The sequence below is a fragment of the Notolabrus celidotus genome, chromosome 19 (genome assembly GCF_009762535.1).
Source record: "Notolabrus celidotus isolate fNotCel1 chromosome 19, fNotCel1.pri, whole genome shotgun sequence".
In the NCBI taxonomy this organism is placed as follows: domain Eukaryota; kingdom Metazoa; phylum Chordata; class Actinopteri; order Labriformes; family Labridae; genus Notolabrus; species Notolabrus celidotus.
The window spans coordinates 5,640,351-5,662,103 of NC_048290.1; the positions used below are offsets into that span (position 1 = coordinate 5,640,351).

Genomic DNA, 21,753 nt, shown 5'->3' on the forward strand with positions numbered 1-21,753 from the left:
TCTTCTTCTTCTTCTTCTTCTTCTTCTTCTTCTTCTTCTTCGTCATCATCTTCCTACCGATGCATTTTGCTCAGCCACACACTGAATACAAAAATGCGTACATGTTGCTGGTTTTTCTATTCTGTGCTACTCATAGACTGTATGAATAATGGACGTAGTATCCGTGACGTCACCCATCTGTTTCTGAAGCACTGTTTTGAGGCCAATCGGCTGCGACAGCCATATTGGAAATGCTGAACTCAACATAACTGCTGTCAAGCGAGTGTGATGTAAAGAGGCGGGCTTTGAGCCTCCTAGCCAACAGCTACAGTGTTCCCGCCTGTCAATCAAGTCAGCTGTGCCTCTCATTGGAAGACTCCTAATCTCAATATCTTTGAAATTATGAAAAAATTAACCCCCCTACAGTGTGTGCCGATTGAGAAATGAGCTATCCAGACTACACTTGTCTTTTGTACCAGGCTGTAAACATGTTTATTTCTGCTGTAAAGATCGGCTTTTTTGAATTGGTGTGTAAGTGGTTTCGGGTACTTCCAGAGCCAGCCTCAAGCTGGCACTTGATGAACTGCAGTTTTTAACACTCCCGCATTGGCTTCAATTCTCGTGGCCGGATGTTGCCGCTTGGTGCTACTGTAGAAACATGCCGATGCAAGATGGCGGCCTCCGTGGATATTTGCGTCTAGGTGTTGGATTTGTATGTGGAACTCCACTCCTAAATTGGCCCAAAAAGAATTGCCTCTATTAGATTTGCATCAACGCTGACGTTCAGCTGGATATAAAGCACCCACCGCAATTACTCTGTGTTTCAAGTCACATAGCCATCTATATCTGTCAGCTGGTTGAATGATTTTGGCCCTGAGACACAGCAATCAGGGATAGCATAGCTGAAGTTAGCAGCAGCTCAGCTCACAGCCTCCAAAGCCCTGCAGTAAAGCTTTCAGGGGAGTTTAATGCAACCGGCAACCTCAGGTCTAAAAATATGAGTCCATTGCGGAAGTGCTAAAAACTGCAGTTCATGGAGGTTCCACTTGAGGCTGGCCACATACACACTCATTCAAAAAAGCCGATCTTTACAGCAGAAATAAACATGTTTACAGCCTGGAACAAAAGACGAGTTTATCTAACGCTGCAATTTTGAAGACATTTGAATTACTAGTCTTCCAATGAGAGGCACAGCTGACTTGATTGACAGACGGGAACACTGTAGCTGTTGGCTAGGAGGCTCAAAGCCCGCCTCTTTACATCACAATCACTCGACAGCAGCAATATGGCTGCCGCCGCCGATTGGCCTCAAAACAGCGCTTCAGAAACAGATTGGTGACGTAATGGAAACTACATCCATATTTTATGCAGTCTTTGGTTTAATGTGAAACTGTTTTAATCAGTGTTTACATATTCGGTTTAATTACAAAGGGAGATAGTCATGGATAAAAGGAAAAGCTCCCAGTAAACACTTTGTGAACTGTAAACACTCAGAGAATAATAACCAAGCCGAGCACCTAGAAAAAGCTAGTGCTAACGTCGCAGCATCTCAGCTCGCCTCAGAGTCTTTCTCTCCCCTCTGAGCTCCAGAACAAAAACAGTTGCAGCTGGTCTCTGTGGCACCAGCTCATGTAAATGAGCGTCTAGACAAAGTGCGGCCTGCAGAGCTGACACCGCTGTGTAGCTTTGAAGTCATGCACTATTCACAGCTCAGAGTGAAGTCACAGCGGATCAGGTGTTGTGCTGATGACACAGTCGCCCTCTCCTCCACTGCTGCATCCTGCCTGATGACTCTGACACTGCTGTTGCAGATATTGTAGCTGCATGCACAATAGATACACAGTTAAGTGTAAGACACAGTTGAATACTGCACTGAAATACTTAATTGTACATTCTAAGTTATTGAATAAATACACCATGCAAGTCCAGTTTGACCAAAATAGATAAAGGTTGAAAGTTTTGCATTTAATTTTTCTGACATTGCAGTAAAATGACTTTTTCATCTGCAGGCTTCTCGTGCATGGAGGAAAATGGAGGTGAACAGAAGAGAGGTGCCTCTTTATGTAAGTGCTTAATGTGTTACTCCAGTCTGCGTGTGTCTGATGTGCTGGTGGTCTCCTAAAAAGGGTTCTGTTTGGATATTGTTTGGGTGTGGTTGGTTTCCCGTATTTAGCCCCAATTCTCTTTCTTCCCATCCGAATTACAGCACTCTTGTCCTTCCCCTCCAGCTGTCCCCTTTTCTTTTCCTCAGTCCCAACTCTCCCTCTGCTCAGTTATTGACTGGTAAGCCTTGTGCTGCAGGTGAAACCCAAGCCAGGAGGGTGTCAGTCCCTTGGGAAGCCAGGCCTTACACAGCCGGCTCACCAAATAAAAGCCCCAAGGCTCCCGAAGTGAACATACTTGCCCAGAATTGGAGAACGTGCCAATTTGTTTCTTTGCTTTCTTACTATAAGGAGGGCACATTTTTCTTTTGGAAGCCTTTAAAGTTCAGGGAGCGCAGGTGTGTTCTGAATTATAATTTCTTTCTGAAATAGTAGAACTCTAACTCTTTCTGCTACTTTCACTTCTTCCATCTGTCTCCCCTTTCCTCCTTCAATCCTCTATATCCGCCGTCTCTCTCTCGCCCCTTATTCTCTCGTGAGTTTTCAAGCCTGGGTGGGCCAGTTGCTGAAACGATGCCAGATTTCTGGTAAGCAGAGTGTCTGCTTGTTTTGCTGTGTCACCAGTTTCAGATTGGGGGAGGGGATGCTTGCTCCCAAAAAAACGTAGCCTCCCCTCGCTCATAGAGGCTGATAGAGGACCAGTCAGAAACCCAGGCATGTGAATCATTACGGGCTCACACACACCTCTCCATTAAGAGGAAGTGGCGTCTCCGCCCTCTCAGGTCACAGCTCAACAGGAGTAACTCTCACTGCTGAATGAGATCCAGATTTCAATGCTGGGCTTTGTGTAGGCGAGCCAAGGCGCACCGCTGTGATATAAAGGCTGTTATTGTAACACCTTTAGTAAAGTGTTATGGTGCACCTCCACACATGCAATGTAGTGCTCGCCAATAGCAGATACTGTTGGGGCCAGATCAATGGATAAATGGTTGCATTGAGTTGCAAGGCAGAAAGTGTGGGACTTTGTGTGTGTTTGAGGAGGTTTTATTGGGCTCCAGTGCTGGACTTGAAGTCAAAGTGATTTTGTTTGTGCAGGTGTGTATGTGTGAGGAAAATATAGCCCCTTTGCAAGAAGACTGTGCACTTATGTTGGTTAGCTTAAAGTAGAGAGAGAGGCAAACTCTGGTGAGAGAGAGAAATATACATGAAACAGATGTGTTTTAAAATTTGAGGCCGTCTTTAACAAAATGACTTCAGGGAAGGTGAAGTCAGAACAACCTTGCCTCAGGCGTTCTTTGAGTAGATGGATCGTTGGATATCAGATAAATGAATGAATGCATTATTATTAAAAGCTTTTACTCATGTTCCTGGTCCCCAAAGATAAACATAGTCCTGAATTCTCCTTACACTTCTTCTTGGGCCACAATATATTCTGTGAAATAAAAAGTAGGGTATAGACAGATAAAAAATGTTGTACATCCATTCATGGTCCCCAGAAGATGCATTTTGCACCTTTTGGTAGTCAGGGAGTCACTCCTTCTTGCATATCAAAAAGGTTCCCATTAAAGTACAATGGCAATTTTCAGGACAGACTGTAAAACCATTCATGGTCCCCTGAAGATGTATGTTGCACATTTTGGGAGTCAGTGTTCGCTCCTTCTGGCATCTGAAAAGGTTCCCAAAAGAGTTCTGGGACAATTTCAGGCCAGATAAAAGGCTATAAAACCATTCATGGTCCCCAGAGGGTGAATGGATATGTGATCAAGCGCCCCCAACAAGCCATCATCAAGGAATGAATGAGTCAGTCTTTAAGCCTGTTGGCTGTTCACCACCATGGTTCAGAATATCTCATCTGCATTTAGACACATTGCCAAAGAGTTTTGTACTCACATTCATTGTCCCCAGAAGATATTCTTAACTGAATTGAAAGTTTTGAGACACTGTTTCTTGTGCTGCAACAGATTTTAAAGAAATACCTTCATTAGCATGACATACATTTGGAATGTCAGATATGAAATGCTGTACATTCATGGTCCTTTGAGGGTGAATGGTCTTTATGATCTTGCAGCCAGTCAAGGAACGTAGAGACATTTATAGTTCCCAGATAATCCACAACACTTCCTCCTTTACCACCTCAAGATAACTAGGGAAGTACTTCAACTGCTCTCATGGAAAAATCTAGTCACATTCAAGGTTCCCAGACAGGGCTCGTCATTATAACCGGCCCACTGGCCCAGATGCATAACTGACAGACTCCGAGCCAGCTGATTGCACGAAAGGGGCCAAATGTGGATACCTTTAATGCCAAGAGAGCCGTTTTGAGGTGGTGGCAGTCTCGGTCAAGAGCCAGACGTTGAGGATTTACAGCCTGGGCATCTGGAGGAGGTTAGAACCAGCAAACTGAGGAGGAGGAGATGGAGGAAGAACTAAATGAATTAGAGTTTTATAAATGAATTACTTTTATATCAAATCGGATCATTTTCTTCATCTCAAGTAAATTCTTGACTGTGACTTTCCAAATCAGAAGTAATGTTCCTGGGCGAGAGGTTAAAAAAGAATCGACATTTATGACTAAGAGCCAGCAGCATGTCGTGGTTTCCAGTTATTCTGAAATCGTTTAATTGTTGGATACAAATTTGTAATTCAAAAATATTTGATCCCCAGAGGATGTATCTTAACTATTTTGGAAATCCTCTTAAGCTCCTTCTCATCCCACAAGCTTTTGAGTGAAATACCACAAACACTTTTTCATTGGAAGATATCTGTTGAATGATAGATTTGAATTTTACAGGCATACATGTTCCCCAGCAGATGAAACGTCTGGAAATCCTACAACACCACCTTTACTGAATAGAACTTATTCTTAGAGCTTATTCATAGATTTCTGCATTATAGAAAAATACACAGTGCTGATAAACACTACCGCAGTAAACATCACCGCCAGAAATAAACATCTTAGCGCTGTTATTGTGAGCATATTAGCATAATACTAGCTTGTTCCCTGAAGCAGCTTTCTCCTTGAGTGCAGTCTCACAGACATGCTAGCATGGCTGTTTGTTGACACATGTTTCTTTATGGCGGCTATTAGCTCAGCATACAACATGTCTTGTTCACGAATGGTTATAGATTAGCTGTATCTTTGCCATATAGCATGTTTGCTTTATGCTAGTAGGTCGAGATAGCGACAGTTATCACAGTGCTCTTTGCTCCGGTGTTTTATGTTGTAAGTTTTTTTTCTGTTGAAGTGCTGTGGTGAAGTGTTTGCTGTACTTTTTAAGAAACACTCACTCTGTCTGCACTTTATTGACTTCAGGTTAGCCTGTAAAGCATTAAGCAAGGGGAAAACTTGAACATATAGATACTTCCTTTCATTGTTTTGCATTTTCAGGTACTTAAATATCAACTTTTAACTCAGTATAAATTAACTTTATTAAAAATTTTGCACAAAATCCAGGTACTTCTCTTTTTTTCTGTTACGTAACAATAAGTCTGTTCTTGGCAGTCCTGCTCCTTGAAAATGAAATGTTTATGGCACCACTCCAGTTTTACTGACAGCCCTTCCTGACATGCAGACTAGTTATTAGTATCTCATTTGCACAGCAGATTAAATCAGAGGTATGTGTCTCAGCTGAGTATGAGAAAAGGCCTACAGCACAGTTCTAGCTACCGTACTTTGGACTTCAATGAGATTCTGCTCCATTGAGTTTCTTCAGATCAGATACCTGATGTATGTGTATCTGTGGAACTGTGTGACTTTGAAGTATTAACGATATTTTCCTTTAGGAGTCCTTTTTGAGCGACTTCAGCTTTTGTAATGCAACCTAATACGGTTTTTGTTTTGCTTTGATTGACATACTATACAGTGAATAATTGTTAATATTTAAAACAAAAAAACCCAGTCCCCGCTGACGTCAGGTCCTCCTCTCACTGAGGGAACTGGCTGTTATTGGAGCTGTTTTTGTTGTTGCAGTGGCAGCGATCATGCTCCCCTGACGTCACCTACGTGTTGCACTCAGGAGATCACAGCAAAGAGCTTTAAAGCTGATGACTGCTGGTTTCCTGGAGACCACAGGCAGCAGATCTGATGTTGTTTTTCCCCCCTAAGTGAACAACAACACAAGGAGACAAGAAAACCCTCCTGCACGTGCATCCTTTAAAACAAGTATTGACTCCGGAGTCATTTCAACTTAATAAGGATGCGTTTTTTTGTATAGAGCGTCTGCCACATTGTGTTGAACATCCTCATGCTTATGTTTCATAATGAGCACATTATCCCCGACCTTCAGATGGAACATATGGAAAGCATGAGCTAAAACCACAAGGTGTTGAATATTTCATTGTCACAGGATCAGGTTGTTTCATGATAAGGCCCCGGAGAAAAGGCCAGAGATCACATCGGTTTGACGTCTTATCCCCAGCATGCTTTCCTCCTTCCTCTCACCGCCCCCAGGCACAGGAGACACACTTTGGATCAAGCCAATTCTGTTTGTTCAAATTGTACCTGTGTAAAGCAATATTCTCTGAGTCTGGTGCAAGTTGTTTGGACACTTCAGCGGAAAGGAAATCCAAAGTGAGATATTAAGAATAGAATAAAACTAATAAATAAATAAGACAAATGCTTTTGTCTTTCATGGATGTTTTCATCTCAAAGCTGAAGGCCAAATTCAGAAAAAATAATAAAAAAAAGAGAGTGAAATGAAAGCTTCCAAATGTCATTTTGATTTACTAGAATATGACAATAAATAGAGGAGACTTGTGAGAATAAATACCATCTTTGCCCCAAACAGGACATAAAAAAGCTCCTTTTGTGCAAATTGTCATGCTTACTTTAAAAACAAAAAGGTATTCCCTTGAGATTTTTAGAACAATAATGTCTCCAAATGTAGAAAATGTAAAAATAATAAACTCCCTGTGTATAACCTGCTAAGAAAACCCATCAGTGATAACATGAACAACCCTAAGTGTGCACTAAGTAGTCCTCCACTAACTTCATAGTGCACTCAACAAGCTGAGAAACTGCAGTCTGACTCAGACCTCTATTATCAGCCTTTGGACCAGACTCTAATAGCTTAATCTTGAAGTGCCAAGAGTTAAGAGGAAAGTAAATAAGCTGGTACAGACTGATATCAGATTGAAGCCTTGGTTATTATTGTAGACTCTAAGCAAGCCCAGTTATTGATCAGTAAGCCAGGGACAAGACGTTCTTTCCTTACAAGGCTGTGAGGAGAAATCTCTCACGTGTAATTATATCAAGAAAATACACGTATGATAGCATAATGCTGCCTCAATCTGTGTCCTTCTACAGGCAGTTTGTTATCACAAAATACCCATAAGTGTACTTCAATATCAATGTCTTTATGTTTGCATTCAACAAAATTAAGCCTCATATTTCCTTTTTTGACCCTGCTGTAGAAGGCGATATCTTTCATTTGGTTTATCCAATTGGAAACATCCCAACACCTTGGTGGATTGCCATGTTATTGTGAGGGAGTGCTGACTTTAGGGACCATTTTATCAGGAGGTCAAAGATCTCACAGGGGAATGAGAGTGTGTTCTGCTGACTTTGGCAGTCCACTGGAGGCTGACATGGACAGTTTTGATAAAAGTATTGAATATGATAAGATTGTTTGTCATCACATTTGAGAGCGGTGGTGATTTCAAGAACAGGGTGATATATCTTGGAAAGAAATCCAAGTATATTTTCTACTGTACATTCATTCTTATACCAATATAAGATCACCATACATAATCAATGAACGAGGCAATCTCTCATCACTCCCTGCCTCTTACATGTAATGAACCTGCAGCACCTGACACATCCTCTGCAGGTGATCAGAGAGATACATGTTCTTCAGTACATTCCTCCTGTTAAGACACTGATTGATATATGTCTCTCATGTTAAATATAAACCCTCTCATACCACTGTTCCAAAAGTCATGTGCAGCTACTGCAGATGTCATTCTTCACTATCTTAGTTTCAGATCATTGCAGAATGCTACATCATTAACGAGCCTCGTCCACACAGGGTTTCACCTTGTGATCATGAGCATCAAGGGAAATATTTCAAAGTATGAGTTATGTTATGTGGGTGTGTAGTTGCGATGTGCTGCTGATGAAAACAGAAAAGAGAAACAGCAGGAGGAGGGGCAGGACACCCCGCTGTAGGTATATAGAGAGTATAGCTGTAGGTGAAGTGTGTGTGTGTGTGTGTGTGTATGTGTGTGTGTGTGTGTGTGTGTGTGTGTGTGTGTGTGTGTGTGTGTGTGTGTGTGTGTGTGTGTGTTTGTGGTTGGGTATACTGAACCAAACCTAGAGATATATTGTGTTAATTCAGTTTGAATGGTAATGTACTCACGCTTGAAATGAAATACTGTAATATTTTGAGATTTGCTTTTAAATGTTTGGAGATTTGGGCCAGAATTCTCAAAATTAAAAAAGGAAAAAAACATGAAACATTTTAGTTTTACATGCATTCAGACTAGATGTTATCACATTTTCACTTTCTAACATAAAAGGTGAAAAATATGAAACTTTTTCACAGCATTTAAATGTTTTGAGTTGAGATCAGTTACTTGTATTAAGCTTGTTTTACACTAAGATATCTACAGTTTCTAAAGAAAGTGTTGGCTTGTGAAGAAGTGGTTTGTCCAAATCTAAAGTTGAGCTGACAGAGGCCTTAAAAATGAATTTAAACATGACGGATGATCAGCCTCTAAGATCGACAACGAGGATAAATTAAAAACAGCCCCATAAATAACCAGAAGATAAGGATATTGCACAACAGAGGAACTTCAAGAATGCATCTTGAACTTTTAGCTTACCCCGTTTTAAAGTTTAGGGAAGTAATACTGTATGAGTCTTGTGGTTCTCATGATACTGTACTTAGTAACACCAGAATAAAATCTTATACACATTGAAGTCCCTGATGCAATGACAGTCAGGAATGTGAGTGATGGGAGGAGACCCTGTCTACTAAATGAAATCGTTCTGCCTCTTTCACCCTCCATGGCTTCAGTGAATCGTGGACGCTCATGGGAGAGGGTGGGTTTGGGGCGCTGCATGAGTGAACAGAGTTTAGATAAGGTCAAAGAAAAAACAGGGTCAACCTAACAGAAATAATGAATCTCATTATGAAGGTGGATCGTGAAGAAGACGCTCAGCGGGGTGCTGTTCACTCCCATTGTGAGAAAATAACTGGTTTCTTTTTTTTCTGTGCTGTTGAATTTTGCTTCTTTCACCTGAACTTGTTGAGAGCTTGATATGAAAAGAAATGTTATCTGTAAAGACCTTTAATTTAATGCGTCATACTTTTTCCCACTTTTGCTTGGAGTTATGACAATTCGATGAGTCAGCACTTGACATTATCCTTTTGATTGTATTTATAAATTAGGTTTTTCTTCAGTTGCAGTGGGAAAAAGGCCTGCAACCCCCCCCCCAAAAATAATTTGTGTTCAGTCTTTTTTTGTTTATTGACAAGACAGCTGAAGACATGGTGAGGTAGAACCTTTCTAAAACCCCAAATTCAAGTTTAAATAATGTAAATCCTTAGATCTGAGGCACTGAGTCCAGCAAATATTAGACATTTTTGCCTAAAAGATTCATTTATTTAAAAAAATGTGGGCATGGATTTCTAAATTGATCTGATTTCCTTTTCTCCCCTCAGGGTCAGGTGGAGGTCCTTGTGACGTTACAAACCAAGGCTCCTGAAGAGGCAGAGTTTTATGTCGCAGTTCAAGGCTCTGAACTCACACATGTGACTACAGCAAGAAGAGGAGATGATGATCTGACCCTTTCCTTCACAGCTCCAGGTATTGCCTTCATTCAGTCTCTAACATTGCTTGAATATCTCACTCTCTCTTTCATTGTCTCACTACTTCCTGTGTCTCTTACAGGCCATGATCACATGGAAGACGTCTCCGTCACATCTTACTTTTCCGCAGAGGACCAAGTCCGGCCATGTGAGGGGGAAACATCCCTCGAGTACCTCAGGGACGTTGCCCAGGAAGCCGCAGAGTACCTGAGCGCAAACAGGGATCAGCTTGGGCCCCACAGCTCCCTGGAAGTCCTGAAGAGGTTTTCCACATCAGCACAGGCAGCTGACGAGGACTTTTCTGATGGAGGTATAGACTGCAGTGAGAAGGACATGTCATCAATGCAAAGTCCAGGTGATGACGCTGGTCTCAGGCAGCTAGATGAGGAGATCACGCACGCTATGGCCAACATGGATTACCTTCAGCAGTGGAAAAACACGGACAATCAGCCTAAAGAAGGTAAAGAAACAAGGCGTGAGAGTGTAAGCTGAGCTGAAGCGCACAGCAGTGTGCAGATTGTGGTCAATGAATTATTTAAGCTTTAAAATGAAACTAACCAAAGAAAGAAGGAAGGAAGACGGTCCATGTCTGTGTTGATTTATTTCAGTCCCACAGAAGAGTTCAGGATGTTTGAGTATCAATCCTCAAGGCCTCATCCGCTCATGTCCTAGTTTACAATCTGCTTCTTCCTGGATTATTCACAGAGTTTATATATCATCTCTGATGTGAGGAAATATTCTGATGATGAGTAACAAAGTTGAATTATTTGATTTCCACAAGATGTTGTTGAGTTGAGTTGCTCTTCAGGGCTGAGTCAACCAAACTGTCAAACATGAATTCTTAACTTAACTCAAGTGAAATTTATTAGCCTGAGCTTTTATTATTATTGTTTTCCTCAAGGGACTATTTCTTCAGTAAACAGGAACTCGCTCATCAATTGAGGTCTGTGGGTTTGCCCGCTTAGTGAAAAGGGACACAGTTTCTGGGAAGTTGATGTTGATATTTTAAACCCTAGATGTAGAAGAAGTCTTCCATGAATGGGTCAAATATTGTCCCTTTAAAATCTAATCATTAAGTTGAAAGTTAGTTGTGTTTTCATATTTTTTCCATCACATATTAAAACTTGCAAATATCATAGGCCAACAAGTAGTCATGCATTTTTAAAGTTTTATTGTGCTTGTCATTTTTCTCTTCAAATGATACAATTTTTGAAACTGATATAACTCAACTCAACTTTATTTATATAGCACCTTTCATACATGAAAACATGCAGCCCAAAGTGCTTCACAGAATAACAGAGAGACAGAAAACAACAGCAATGGTAAAATTATTTTAAAAAAAAAACATGATTATAAATAAAATACTTAAAAATAAAATTAAATCAATACAGTAAAATAAATAAAATAAGTAATAGTGGAAAGAAAAGTTAAAAATAAGGTAGAGTTAACAAGATCAGATGAATACAAGAAATAAATAGACAAATAAATACAATTAGATAAATATATGTTAAAGCAATGATTAAAATAATAAGGATTAAAATAATAATAAAAATAATGATAATAATAATGCAGTCCAGGGTTAAAATTAAAGTACTCCAAATCAAAAGCTAGATTAAAAAGTTAAGTCTTAAGTTTACTTTTAAAGTTATGCTGTTACGCTACTAAGCTGGCTAAGCTACTTAGTAATGCAACAGGTCTTTTACCACAATAGTAATATAAGCTACCAAGCTAATATTAGCTATGTAGCCAGTTAAACTGTAACTTGCAGTAGTGCTCTGCTCTAAAATATTTCTCTTTTACTCCAATATTCACAAGATATCTCAAACCCTGGCTAAATAAAATCATTAGAAGTTTTGTCATCTGTGTGATCTGACCCTGAAATGAAAAACAATATTTCGCTCCCAGGTTAATATGATTGCTGTGCTGTTTTGGTGTTAAGTAGATTTAAAACCCCAACATGAGATCAGACTGTACAGCCAAACTCTTTCATCACATGATGTCCAGGACCAGCCAGCCAGCCAGGCAGAAGCCTGTGTTCTCCAAAGACGGAGCAATTACTGCCATTATTCCTCTGCAGTCAGATTAGAGTTGTCTTGCAGACCTCTGTGTCTATTAAATCAACTCCAGCAAACCCTCCTTTGCTCTGCCCTCCCACAGTTGTTTCTGGCGTCTGGCTTCAGATTTTTTCTTTCTTTCTGATGCCTCATTATTTAAAGCATTGATGTTTCTCATTATGATTGACCTACAGCATATCACGGTGTTACTTTATATCAGTCATAAATTAAATTTTAGTAGGATTTAAAGATATGTGTGGAATATATGTCAAAATATATACTGAGCCAATACACTTGATGCTTATTATTGCCTTTGCAATTCACTGTTTCCATAAAGGGTTCATGAGCTCCTGTTCTGAAAAACTGCCATCATGTCACCACTTGACTCATGCTTCACAAAGAAACAAACAGAAGAAGGCAAAAACCTACAACAGCTACTGTTAGCATTTACCCACTTCCTATTCAATATAAACTTAAGCTAATAAGTGTCTCACTGCTAAGTATTAGCATCCAGCCATTATCTAGATAACAGTGATATTAACTATGAAGTGGTTGGATGCTAGCATTAACTGATAACTGTACTAATTGGATAGTACCCATGTTGTTTCTTGTAGTAGTTAAGTCTAAATATGGCTTTCTATACCTTTTCTAGTGTGTTGTTTAACACTTCCAAAAGTCGGTTCTTAGATAGCAGTAATGTTAGCCTGAAAGTGGCTAAATGTTAAAGCTGCTGTTGGTAGGAATGGTGTCAAAAATGTTACTTTTTTTCTGCTGGGTTTGGAGAAAAGGTCATTAATGCCCATCTCTGCATTTCCAATGCCTTTGTATCAAGCAGTGTTATTATTCCCCTTGTTCCCGTTATGACGGACCAATCATAGCTAATCTCCAATCCTCTGTCCTGATTGGTTAAGGGGCGGCCCCAACTACGTCTTCCGATTGGTTATGAGTCCAGCACTATCATGACTGCACACGCCTCTGTGACTACCAACTGCTGCTTTAACATGAGCTGTTTTTTGCTAGCCTTTAATGGGATATCAATTATGCTGTTTCACCGTACTATGGCCTAGTGATGCTGCAGATTTTGAACATAATTTTCTCTTGCATCTCTGATCCATGTTGAAGTGTGTGAGTAATAGAAATGAGAAAAATGTCCTATAGTTTTTTAATTTACACTGTAGCACATAAGCACATTACCAGCATTTGAGCATCACACTCTGATCGTGATGTCTGAGAAAAGTGACTGCTGTTTGAATGTGGTAAATTACAGGCTGTTTGATGGGAGCATGATGAGAACAAGGATCCAAGACCTTGTGAGGCCACATTGAGTCGTAATCTATATCTTCTTTCTAAATAGCAGTACTGTATATGTCAGAGACATGCTTAGAAAAAACAAATAACCATGCAAAACACAGGAGGTACAAATGCAAAGTAGCTGTCAGCCTCTGCTCCCTCAGTGCACTATTTACTGGCCTATTTGACAATGACATTCTTGTTTGTTGAACTTTACTTGAAGAGCATGGTCAGCATTCACTCCCCGGTCGGTCGAAACTGGGTCACAATTAGCAGCGCCATTGTGGAGGTGAGGGGGGCATCTCAGTTCATGTCAGGGCTCCGGGAACAAGTTGGAAGGAAAAGAGGAAATATTAAATTCTTCTGCACATTGTTTCTGGGTTGGAAAAGATTGAGCTGTGGCAGCTTTCAGCTCAGGGGCAGCCCAAAAGAGAAAGTACCTCTGATGCTCTCCAAAAACAGTGTTTTATCCTGTGTTTACGAAACAACAATAATTTATATGGAAGCTTTGTGCTGAGCTGTGATCAGCAAAACTGTGCCACCCTTGTGCTGTGTCATATTATCCCAGAAATTTGATGTTAAAACATCACGCAGAGCCACAGTGAATGGGTATTGTGTGTATGCCATTATATCTATTGTTTATACGCCTTCATGCTCCGGTGCACAACCGGGCAACAGGCAGCAACTGTTTGAAGCAGGTGTTGGCGTCCAGTTTTTCTAGGTAGCAATACTATTGATATACTGCAGACCTTGTATAACCCAGAGCCCTGCAGGCTTTCATCTCCACATTTTGCTGTTGTTTTACATTCCTTCCTATGCAACAGCTGTTCTGTACATCTGGACAGAGTATAGAGAGAATGTATAGAGATGAGTTTTTAAGGTTGAAGGAAAGGTTTACCTGGGGATAAGACTATGATATGATATGATTCAATATGATATGATGTGTTGTGATGTGATGCAATGTGATACAATGAGGCAGGATACATTACATCGTCCCCTCTCTGGACTCAAGTGCTGAACTCAATCAGCTGCCTCCTTGGTAGTTATAATTAAGATCAACAATCCACATGTAAACAGAGAAGCATGTGCTAATAAAAACCACAAACATCATGCATTGCACATAACCTGTATTGCACAGTTTAGAATAGTGCAGTTTAGTCATTCAATAAACACATATATGAAACTACATTGTTGGTATCCCTTATATAGATTAGTTCACCATTTTAAAGCTACTGTAAGGAGTTTTTAGCTGGTTACAAAACAGACTGAACTTAGTGTTGATGCCCCTTTATGATCCAGCAAACAAACAAACAAACAAACAAACAAACAAACAAACAAACAAACAAACAAACAGGTCCATCAGTATCAAGGCTTATTATTTCTTTATAGTTACTTGCAAATCTCAAACTGCTGGCACGGGGCCCTATGAAATCCGTCTTATTTTTTTCCAAATTCTCTTTTTTTCCATTTAAATTTTTTAGGATTCTGTCTTTTACCCTTTACACTTATTTTACCACCATATAGTGTGTGCTTTTTGTTTCTGTGAATGCAATTTCCGTTAATGAAATGCAAAAAGTAAGTGCAGGTTGGCCTGGCTAGCATTAGCAGCACAGTGTTTTTCTCTGTTTTTCACATGGCTTTTGGACGACAAGTGGTCATCACATGTATTTTTTACGTTTCCAGTCAACAGTATGTTGGCAGAAATTGCAAAACAGCATGTCACCTGACACATAGAAGTCATTTGGGAACTGTTCAGCTCTGTAATTTTGGAGTAAGAGATTAGTTTCTTATTTTTTTGGGCAGACTTCGCCGCTTTGTCATGTTGTTTATTTCGGGAGGGGGCTGGTGAGTGTTTGTGAGGAGATGCATGGGTGGTGCCACGAATGAGCGGTCCCAGGACACATTTCCTCAGACAAACGTTCCTCATGATGACATCATTTCAGTCACATTATGTCAATTTCCAACAGTTTAACAGTAGATTCCTTTTTTATTGGCCAATTTGGCGATTCCGTGAACGCTGAAATCATAGGGCCCTAGGTTAATCGACTGCACGCTAATGACATAGCCTTTTTTTTTAACACTTTCCATGGCTAAGATTTCTTAATTATAGTTCAATTATTTGTTATAAAACCTGTTCTTACACATGGACAGGATAAAATAAGTAAAAAAAGAAGAGGCAAGCCTTTGTCCACAGGGGGCGCCAAAATCAACAAACAGTAAAAGTTCCTCATGTGTGCTTTAAGGAACTGTGGCAAAGATGAATACTGAATGTACATATATTATAATGTACAATAATTCTGCAATTGATTGGCCCATATTGGCCAGTACCATTGGCTGATTAGTCTTTGGTATGAACTTGCAACATCGCAACATTTTTATACACACAAAGATGATGTTTAAAGGTAATTTTTTAACCTGAAATTCACTAAAAGGAAGGTACTTCCCCGTACAGTTATTTATTTTAAGATGTGTCTGGAAAAGTGACAATAAGATGCATATCATTGCCTCCATAACACTCACTCGTCATTGTTTCTCTCTGTCTTTTTCTAGCTTATGATCTCCAACCCCAAGAAACCCTCCTCCACCTTGCAGTGCGTCTGGGTTTGGTCCACCTCGCCCGATTCTTAAGTCACCAGCCAAGAGGTCAAAGGTTACTGACCTTACCCAATCAGGACGGAGACACGCCCCTCCAGCTGGCTCAGAAGGACGGTCAGCATGACTTGTTCAGGGTGCTGGCAACGTAAGGCTATGATTTAACTGTTCAAATCAAGCCTTCAAATATGTTTTTGATTTAGTTTCTTACACAGACGTGTTTTTTATTAGTTCCAGGAACCTTTTAAAAGGAAATTCTTCTGCTCTATAAGGAATTTAAACACTCTCTGAAATCTGTTTTCAATCCAAAGTGAAGGTCAAGCTATCACTTTCTAATAATATTAACAAGCTGCAAGAAACAACACATGATCTAAGACCATGCTAGTCCCTATTCAGACTTAATCATCAGCTCACTTCTTGATAAAAGGTGAAATGTGCATGAGTCCCAACAAAACACCTAAAGAGTGTTTAATGATTTAGTAGGTCTTCCAGAACATTTTAACCAGGACTTATTGTGTCGTACAAAAAGAGACTGAAAACTTGGATATAAAGCAGACAAAGAGCACATGGTGACGAATTAGGGTTTCTGTCAAGGCTGGCTTATGAAGCAGTCTCCTATCTGTTCTCAATAAATGTCCCATATGTAAAACATGTTTCTAACTTTTGGTGCTTTTGCTCTTCTCTTTGTTCCTGTCAGTCCTCCAGGTCCTGCAGTCGGCCCCGTTCCAGGTGTGTGGCGTGTTTGGTCCGACAGCTCCTGCATGCTAAGGTTCTGTCCCTGGACGAACTCGCTGACCCTGACTACACGACAGATACCCGGCAGCTGCCCTCAGGACGCCATCATGATCCTCAGAGAGAGACAAAGAGATCCCTGCATCCTCAAGCTGGTGAGAGGAAAACCGTCTTCATTTTTTTATCCTATATTATCACATATACAGACGTGGTTCATATTCATCCTCTTGATAAACTGTCCTTGCTGTCAAGATAAGACAGTTTGCACAGGTTTTGTTCAGGCTTGTGCAAACAGTGAGTCCTTGACTCTCACACTCTTTAACTTACAATCAGATTGATAAGAGTTTAGCAAGCAACAGTCAACAACACAGAGCATCTATTGAAGCTTGTAAATCCGAGAGAATGAGGATGTAAAATGAAAAGGACAGACAGGCCAGTATTTACTGATAGTAGATGATAATTACGTCAATTTGACCAGATAATTGAATAATATCAGGACTTTAATCTCTAAGACCCTTTTCATTATGTCATCTTCTCTATAATGTACTGTGTGTCTGTTAAAACAAAGGATGTGTTTTGTTTCAGATCAAGGAGCTGAAAGCTGACAGCAAGGAAGATAAAAAGAGCAAAGAGGAGTTTCTTCTAAATGATAATGGTAAGGTTACTTAGAACATTTCAGTTAAATATATTAACTATGAAGTACGTGTTAAAATTCACAACTTGTTAGAGCTTGACAGATATATTTGTGAACTTATAAGCCAACATGGGCATAAAGCCTGCCACAGATAATTTTGTAGCGGCATGAAATGTGCTGAAAAGCCTTTTTTTAAAGTCACATTTTAGGGGCCTTTATCAGAGGAGAGGACAGTGGATAGCGTAGGAAATGGAGAGAGAGTGGGGGGAAGACATGCGAGAAAGGAGCCACAGACTGGACTCAAACTGGCTGCCCACCTAATGGGCGTGCAATTTAACCATTGGGCTAATATTCCCGCCCTGAAAAGTATTTTTTTACACAAACATACATTCAGAAAACTCTAGTGGGGTTGGTTTAAAGATGGAAGCGCTACTGCTTCATACTTCACTACACTCTCAGCACTGTCTGCAGCCAAGCAGCAACCTCAAGTGTTTAAAAATGAAGCCATTGTAGACGTGCAGAAAACTGCAGTTCCTTGAGTGTCCACTTGAGGGTGGCTCAAAAGGCTGGGGATCCCCATTAAGTCCCATGTTAACATCTCATCTCATGCAACTCAACTTTGTTTACATATATAGCAGCTTTCATACAAAAAAGCACATGGCCCAAAGTGCTTCACAACAAAAGACAAAAATAGGGGATATGGAAAGTAACATTTTAAATAATAAAAAATAAAATTAATTTCATGAAATAATTTAAATAAGAAAAATGTCAGCCTCTGTAAAGTGGCCTCACTCCTATGTAGAAACAAAAGGCTTATTCTAAGTTAAGAACAAACATTTCTATATATTTCTAAGTGATTAAACCCTAATTTAACCATATTTATAAATATCATATTCTATTTTTACCAACTCTGTTCTGCCAAATGCTGCTTATTATTACTACACACTCCACGTTTAAAGCTGTAATTATCTACTGGAAACCAGTTGTAATTGATACTCTGTTTATCTGTGACACTCATACATGAGACATGAATGAGCTCACTGCAGACACGTGCTTTTCTTGTGTTCTCAGCACCACACGGTAGCTCTCACATGGATGTGCTGGCTGTGAAACAGGAGCTGCAAAAACAAAACAAACGTCACAAACAGAGGCATACAAACACACACGTGTACACACATGGGCATTCACATTTTGAACTCAAGTCATCTTTTATTCAAGTTAGAGAGCAGCTTCTCAGTGTTTGTGTTCTTGGTATTGTTTGAATCTTATTGAATATATTTTGAGTTTGGGGCTATTTGAGTTCAGCCGTTTGATTTTTCTTTTTGTCTAGAACTTCAATTTTCCCTATTACTCAGTGACATAAGTAATCTGGGGATCTTGACAAAAGTAATGATTAGTTACAGGCTTGCTTTTGTCATCACAGTCGCCTCTGCCTGCATAAACAGCTCTTATTTGCCGTCTGTCTGAGGCAACGTGACCGTACTGAAAATCTCTGGAAATCGAACCATGCTGATCTACTTGAGCAAACATTTCTAACCTCAGACATCCATCACGTACAACCCAAGGAGACTAAGGAAACACTTCCAACATCCATAAAAGGCACACTCCTCCTTACACATGTGCGTTTGTTCTTCCTCAGAGAGGACAGAGAAAACTTCAGGGTTGGATTGTTTTTTTTTTTCTCTCCTGCGGTGACAAGCTCAGGCTGGCATGCAACCACACACACAGAGAGATCCTCGCCACCACCTCCTTTATTTGTCTCTCTTCATTACGCACAAACATTTGGTAGCTCTCTCTCTTAACCTGTGGCTACTGTTTGCGGTAACCATAGAGATGGCAGACTGCTGTATCGACTCATAAAGGGAAGCAGGAAGTGTACCTCAGTATTGACCTTAACCCTGTCCCGACTTCTGCAGCCGCCCATTAATCCTCTTGAAATAACAACAGCACAGTAGGGAGTATGTGCTCTTCCTCTGGACATGCTGCTTTGCACGAGCACAACATCTCCTTTGCCAGTTTTTCCATTCCTGGATAGTAGAGTCACATCCAGAGGACCTGAATGTCCTTAGGAGGCGGAGGAGGAGACAAGTGTGAGTGTGTCATGCATCAACTTCTGGTTAAATATTTTTATTTTGCACAGGCATAAGCAAGGAGCTCCAAGTAGAAGCACCTGCAGTGGTGGACAACGTGAGTATACATTCAGATCTATAAGTTAGCCTTGGTGTTTTGTGCTGTTAAGGCTTATGGATTTCTCTCTTCGTGTGTATACATTTGCATTTAAAGTAAACAAGTTTAATTAATGTCTTTTTGATGTTGTTGTTGAAGGTTTTTGACCAGCAGCTTGTTCTATCTTTGGATGATGATGAAGAAGAAGACTGCCTGTCATCATCAGGTGGGTTTCCTATTCTTCGAATTCGTTATCATCAATCTATTTATGCACCTCAAGGATTTACTTGCTCAAGAACAATACAAAACAAATTTCCCTGAGTAAAGCACTGCTTTTATTCTAATGGTTTGGCAGTACTGTTAAGGCATCTGGCTTTCATTGCTTGATAGTAGAGTCAGACTCAGAGGACCTGATGTCGTGCCACCAACTCTTCCTGGAAGGAGGAGGAAGAGGGTTTTCACATGTCATGCATCAACTTTTTGGGCATCGTTTTTTATTTTGTTCAGGCATTAGCAAGAAGCTCCATGTGGCTTCGAAAATAAAGGATGGGTATTTCATTAAAGAAACACTGCAACATATTTGTGGCTGTACTGAGCAGCAGGGTGTGGGAACATAGATAATAAGCTGGTTGGATAGGCTTTCTCTTGTGTATGCAGGGCTCTGTTTTGGATCACGTCAGAGGAAATCAATACACTAACTGCTTTTCAAATTCATTGCTGTCTGAGCTGTTTTGTTTGACTGAATGAATGTTATCCTCTTGGTGTCTGTTGGATAGACTGCATGTTGCTGCTGTTCCATTATTCTGTGCCTCCAACACAGCCTGAATATGTTATCTGGTATCAGGGGCGTGTACAGACTTTTTGGACTGGGGCAGCCCAACTGGGGCACCGTCATCGGCAGGGGGTGGCCAGCGAGATGTTGCATTTTAAGACAATTTTTTAAAATGTAATGTCCGTCATTAAATATGACTATTCAAACTGTTTTCTGGGTTAAATATCATGGCTTCTTCAATGCGAGACAAGCTGGAGCTAATGTTGCATTAGCTTGTTGTTAGATCAAGATTCTTTTAGTGTTCTAAGCCAGGGGTTCCCAAAGTGTAGGTCGGGACCCCCTGGGGGGTCGTGAGACACAAATGGGGGGTCGTGAGACACAAATGGGGGGTTGTGAGATGTCTTACAGAATGTTCTTTTAAAAATAGTACATTTTACCCATTATAGTAAAAAATATCGCCAAAAATAGTAGCTTACCTTGGAATAAAACCTTGAAAATAGAAGTTTTCTGCCTTTCTTTGTTGCCAGATGACTCATAAATGTAGTGTTAGTGAACAGTTAATTATCAAAAGCATCAGTAGCAGTAGGTTAATTCATAGCAGCACAGGAAACACAGACACATGCTCATATAGGTAGGCTAGTTTTCTGCAGACCAGCTAAATGAAGCCACATTAAACCACTTTGAGGGACAGTGGGGGTCGTGAGTCTTTGGCACCTTTATTTTGGGGGTCTTGGGCTGAAAAGTGTGGGAACCACTGTTCTAAGTAAGGCTAAAAGCCTAATAAAACAATAGTGTCAGTTGCTAGTGTCAGTTGCTAGTGTCAGCTACATAGCTTAAACTATTCACATGAGGACACACAACATAGTACTGCTAGCTAGGGGTGTAACAATTGCTAAGCTAGCCAAATTTCAGTGTTTTGTGTTTTGCCGTTTCACATTTTAAAGCTGTGATTCTCTGACTGATATCACATGACATTAGCAAAGAACATTCTGAGCTAGCTAAAATTGCGAGGTTAGCCAAAGCTAGCAAATTGCTTGCGAGTGTTTTGCCGTAACATCTTTTAAAGATTAATTTGTTTCCTAATTTAAGTTACTTAATTAATACACAAAAACATGCTGAAAAAAGATGTTTCATATCAAGAATCATCGACTTGGTGGACATAATATTATTTGAAATGTCACAAATCTAGCTGCTATGAATGTTAGCATAGCTTGTATTACAAATTGGATTCCTTCTTTGTAATTAGCTAGGCTGTACATGGCAATATTAGCTATCATATCATGAATTGAGAGATAGCAGTATCCAGCTGTTAAAAATAGAATTATTTGGACATTGTTTTTATAGTCACGGTCTGGGCCAGCAGGTCTGGGTATCAGAGTCGTTATCAGGAAGGAAAAATGGTGTCAGAGCTCTATTCCACCCACAGCGACTCACTCTGAGCGTCCAGGAATCTGCCCTGTCACCGGGACAAAGACAGGAATGGGGTCAGACTGGTCCCACTCAAAAAAACTCTGCCTGAGCTGATAGATGCCTCCCCCCTCTTCTCCTGGCCTGTCACCCTGCTCTGCCATCCCCTCTCCGTCCCCTCCTGTCCCCTCCCCCAGCTCCCCTAGACGGGACA

The 21,753-nt window shown here is 40.3% G+C and overlaps 1 protein-coding gene and 1 long non-coding RNA gene across 2 annotated transcripts in view; one reads left to right on the forward strand and one right to left on the reverse strand.

Moving 5' to 3' along the window:
* Window positions 1-1,990: 1,990 nt before the first annotated feature.
* Window positions 1,991-21,753, forward strand: part of arhgef28a (Rho guanine nucleotide exchange factor (GEF) 28a) — a 58,191-nt gene continuing 38,428 nt past the window's right edge. Inside the window, exons 1-8 of the mRNA XM_034708888.1 lie at window positions 1,991-2,042; window positions 9,746-9,890; window positions 9,975-10,352; window positions 15,787-15,976; window positions 16,526-16,715; window positions 17,146-17,215; window positions 19,335-19,381; window positions 19,520-19,586. Coding sequence (XP_034564779.1) covers window positions 2,010-2,042; window positions 9,746-9,890; window positions 9,975-10,352; window positions 15,787-15,976; window positions 16,526-16,715; window positions 17,146-17,215; window positions 19,335-19,381; window positions 19,520-19,586 — 1,120 coding nt within the window. The 5' untranslated portion in view covers window positions 1,991-2,009. The remainder of the gene's footprint in view (window positions 2,043-9,745; window positions 9,891-9,974; window positions 10,353-15,786; window positions 15,977-16,525; window positions 16,716-17,145; window positions 17,216-19,334; window positions 19,382-19,519; window positions 19,587-21,753) is intronic.
* On the reverse strand, window positions 18,202-21,675 carry LOC117830676. The gene is made up of 3 exons (XR_004634818.1): window positions 21,567-21,675; window positions 19,074-19,258; window positions 18,202-18,312 (listed from the first exon to the last, which is right to left on the reverse strand). It is a non-coding gene; the product is annotated as an uncharacterized LOC117830676 (long non-coding RNA).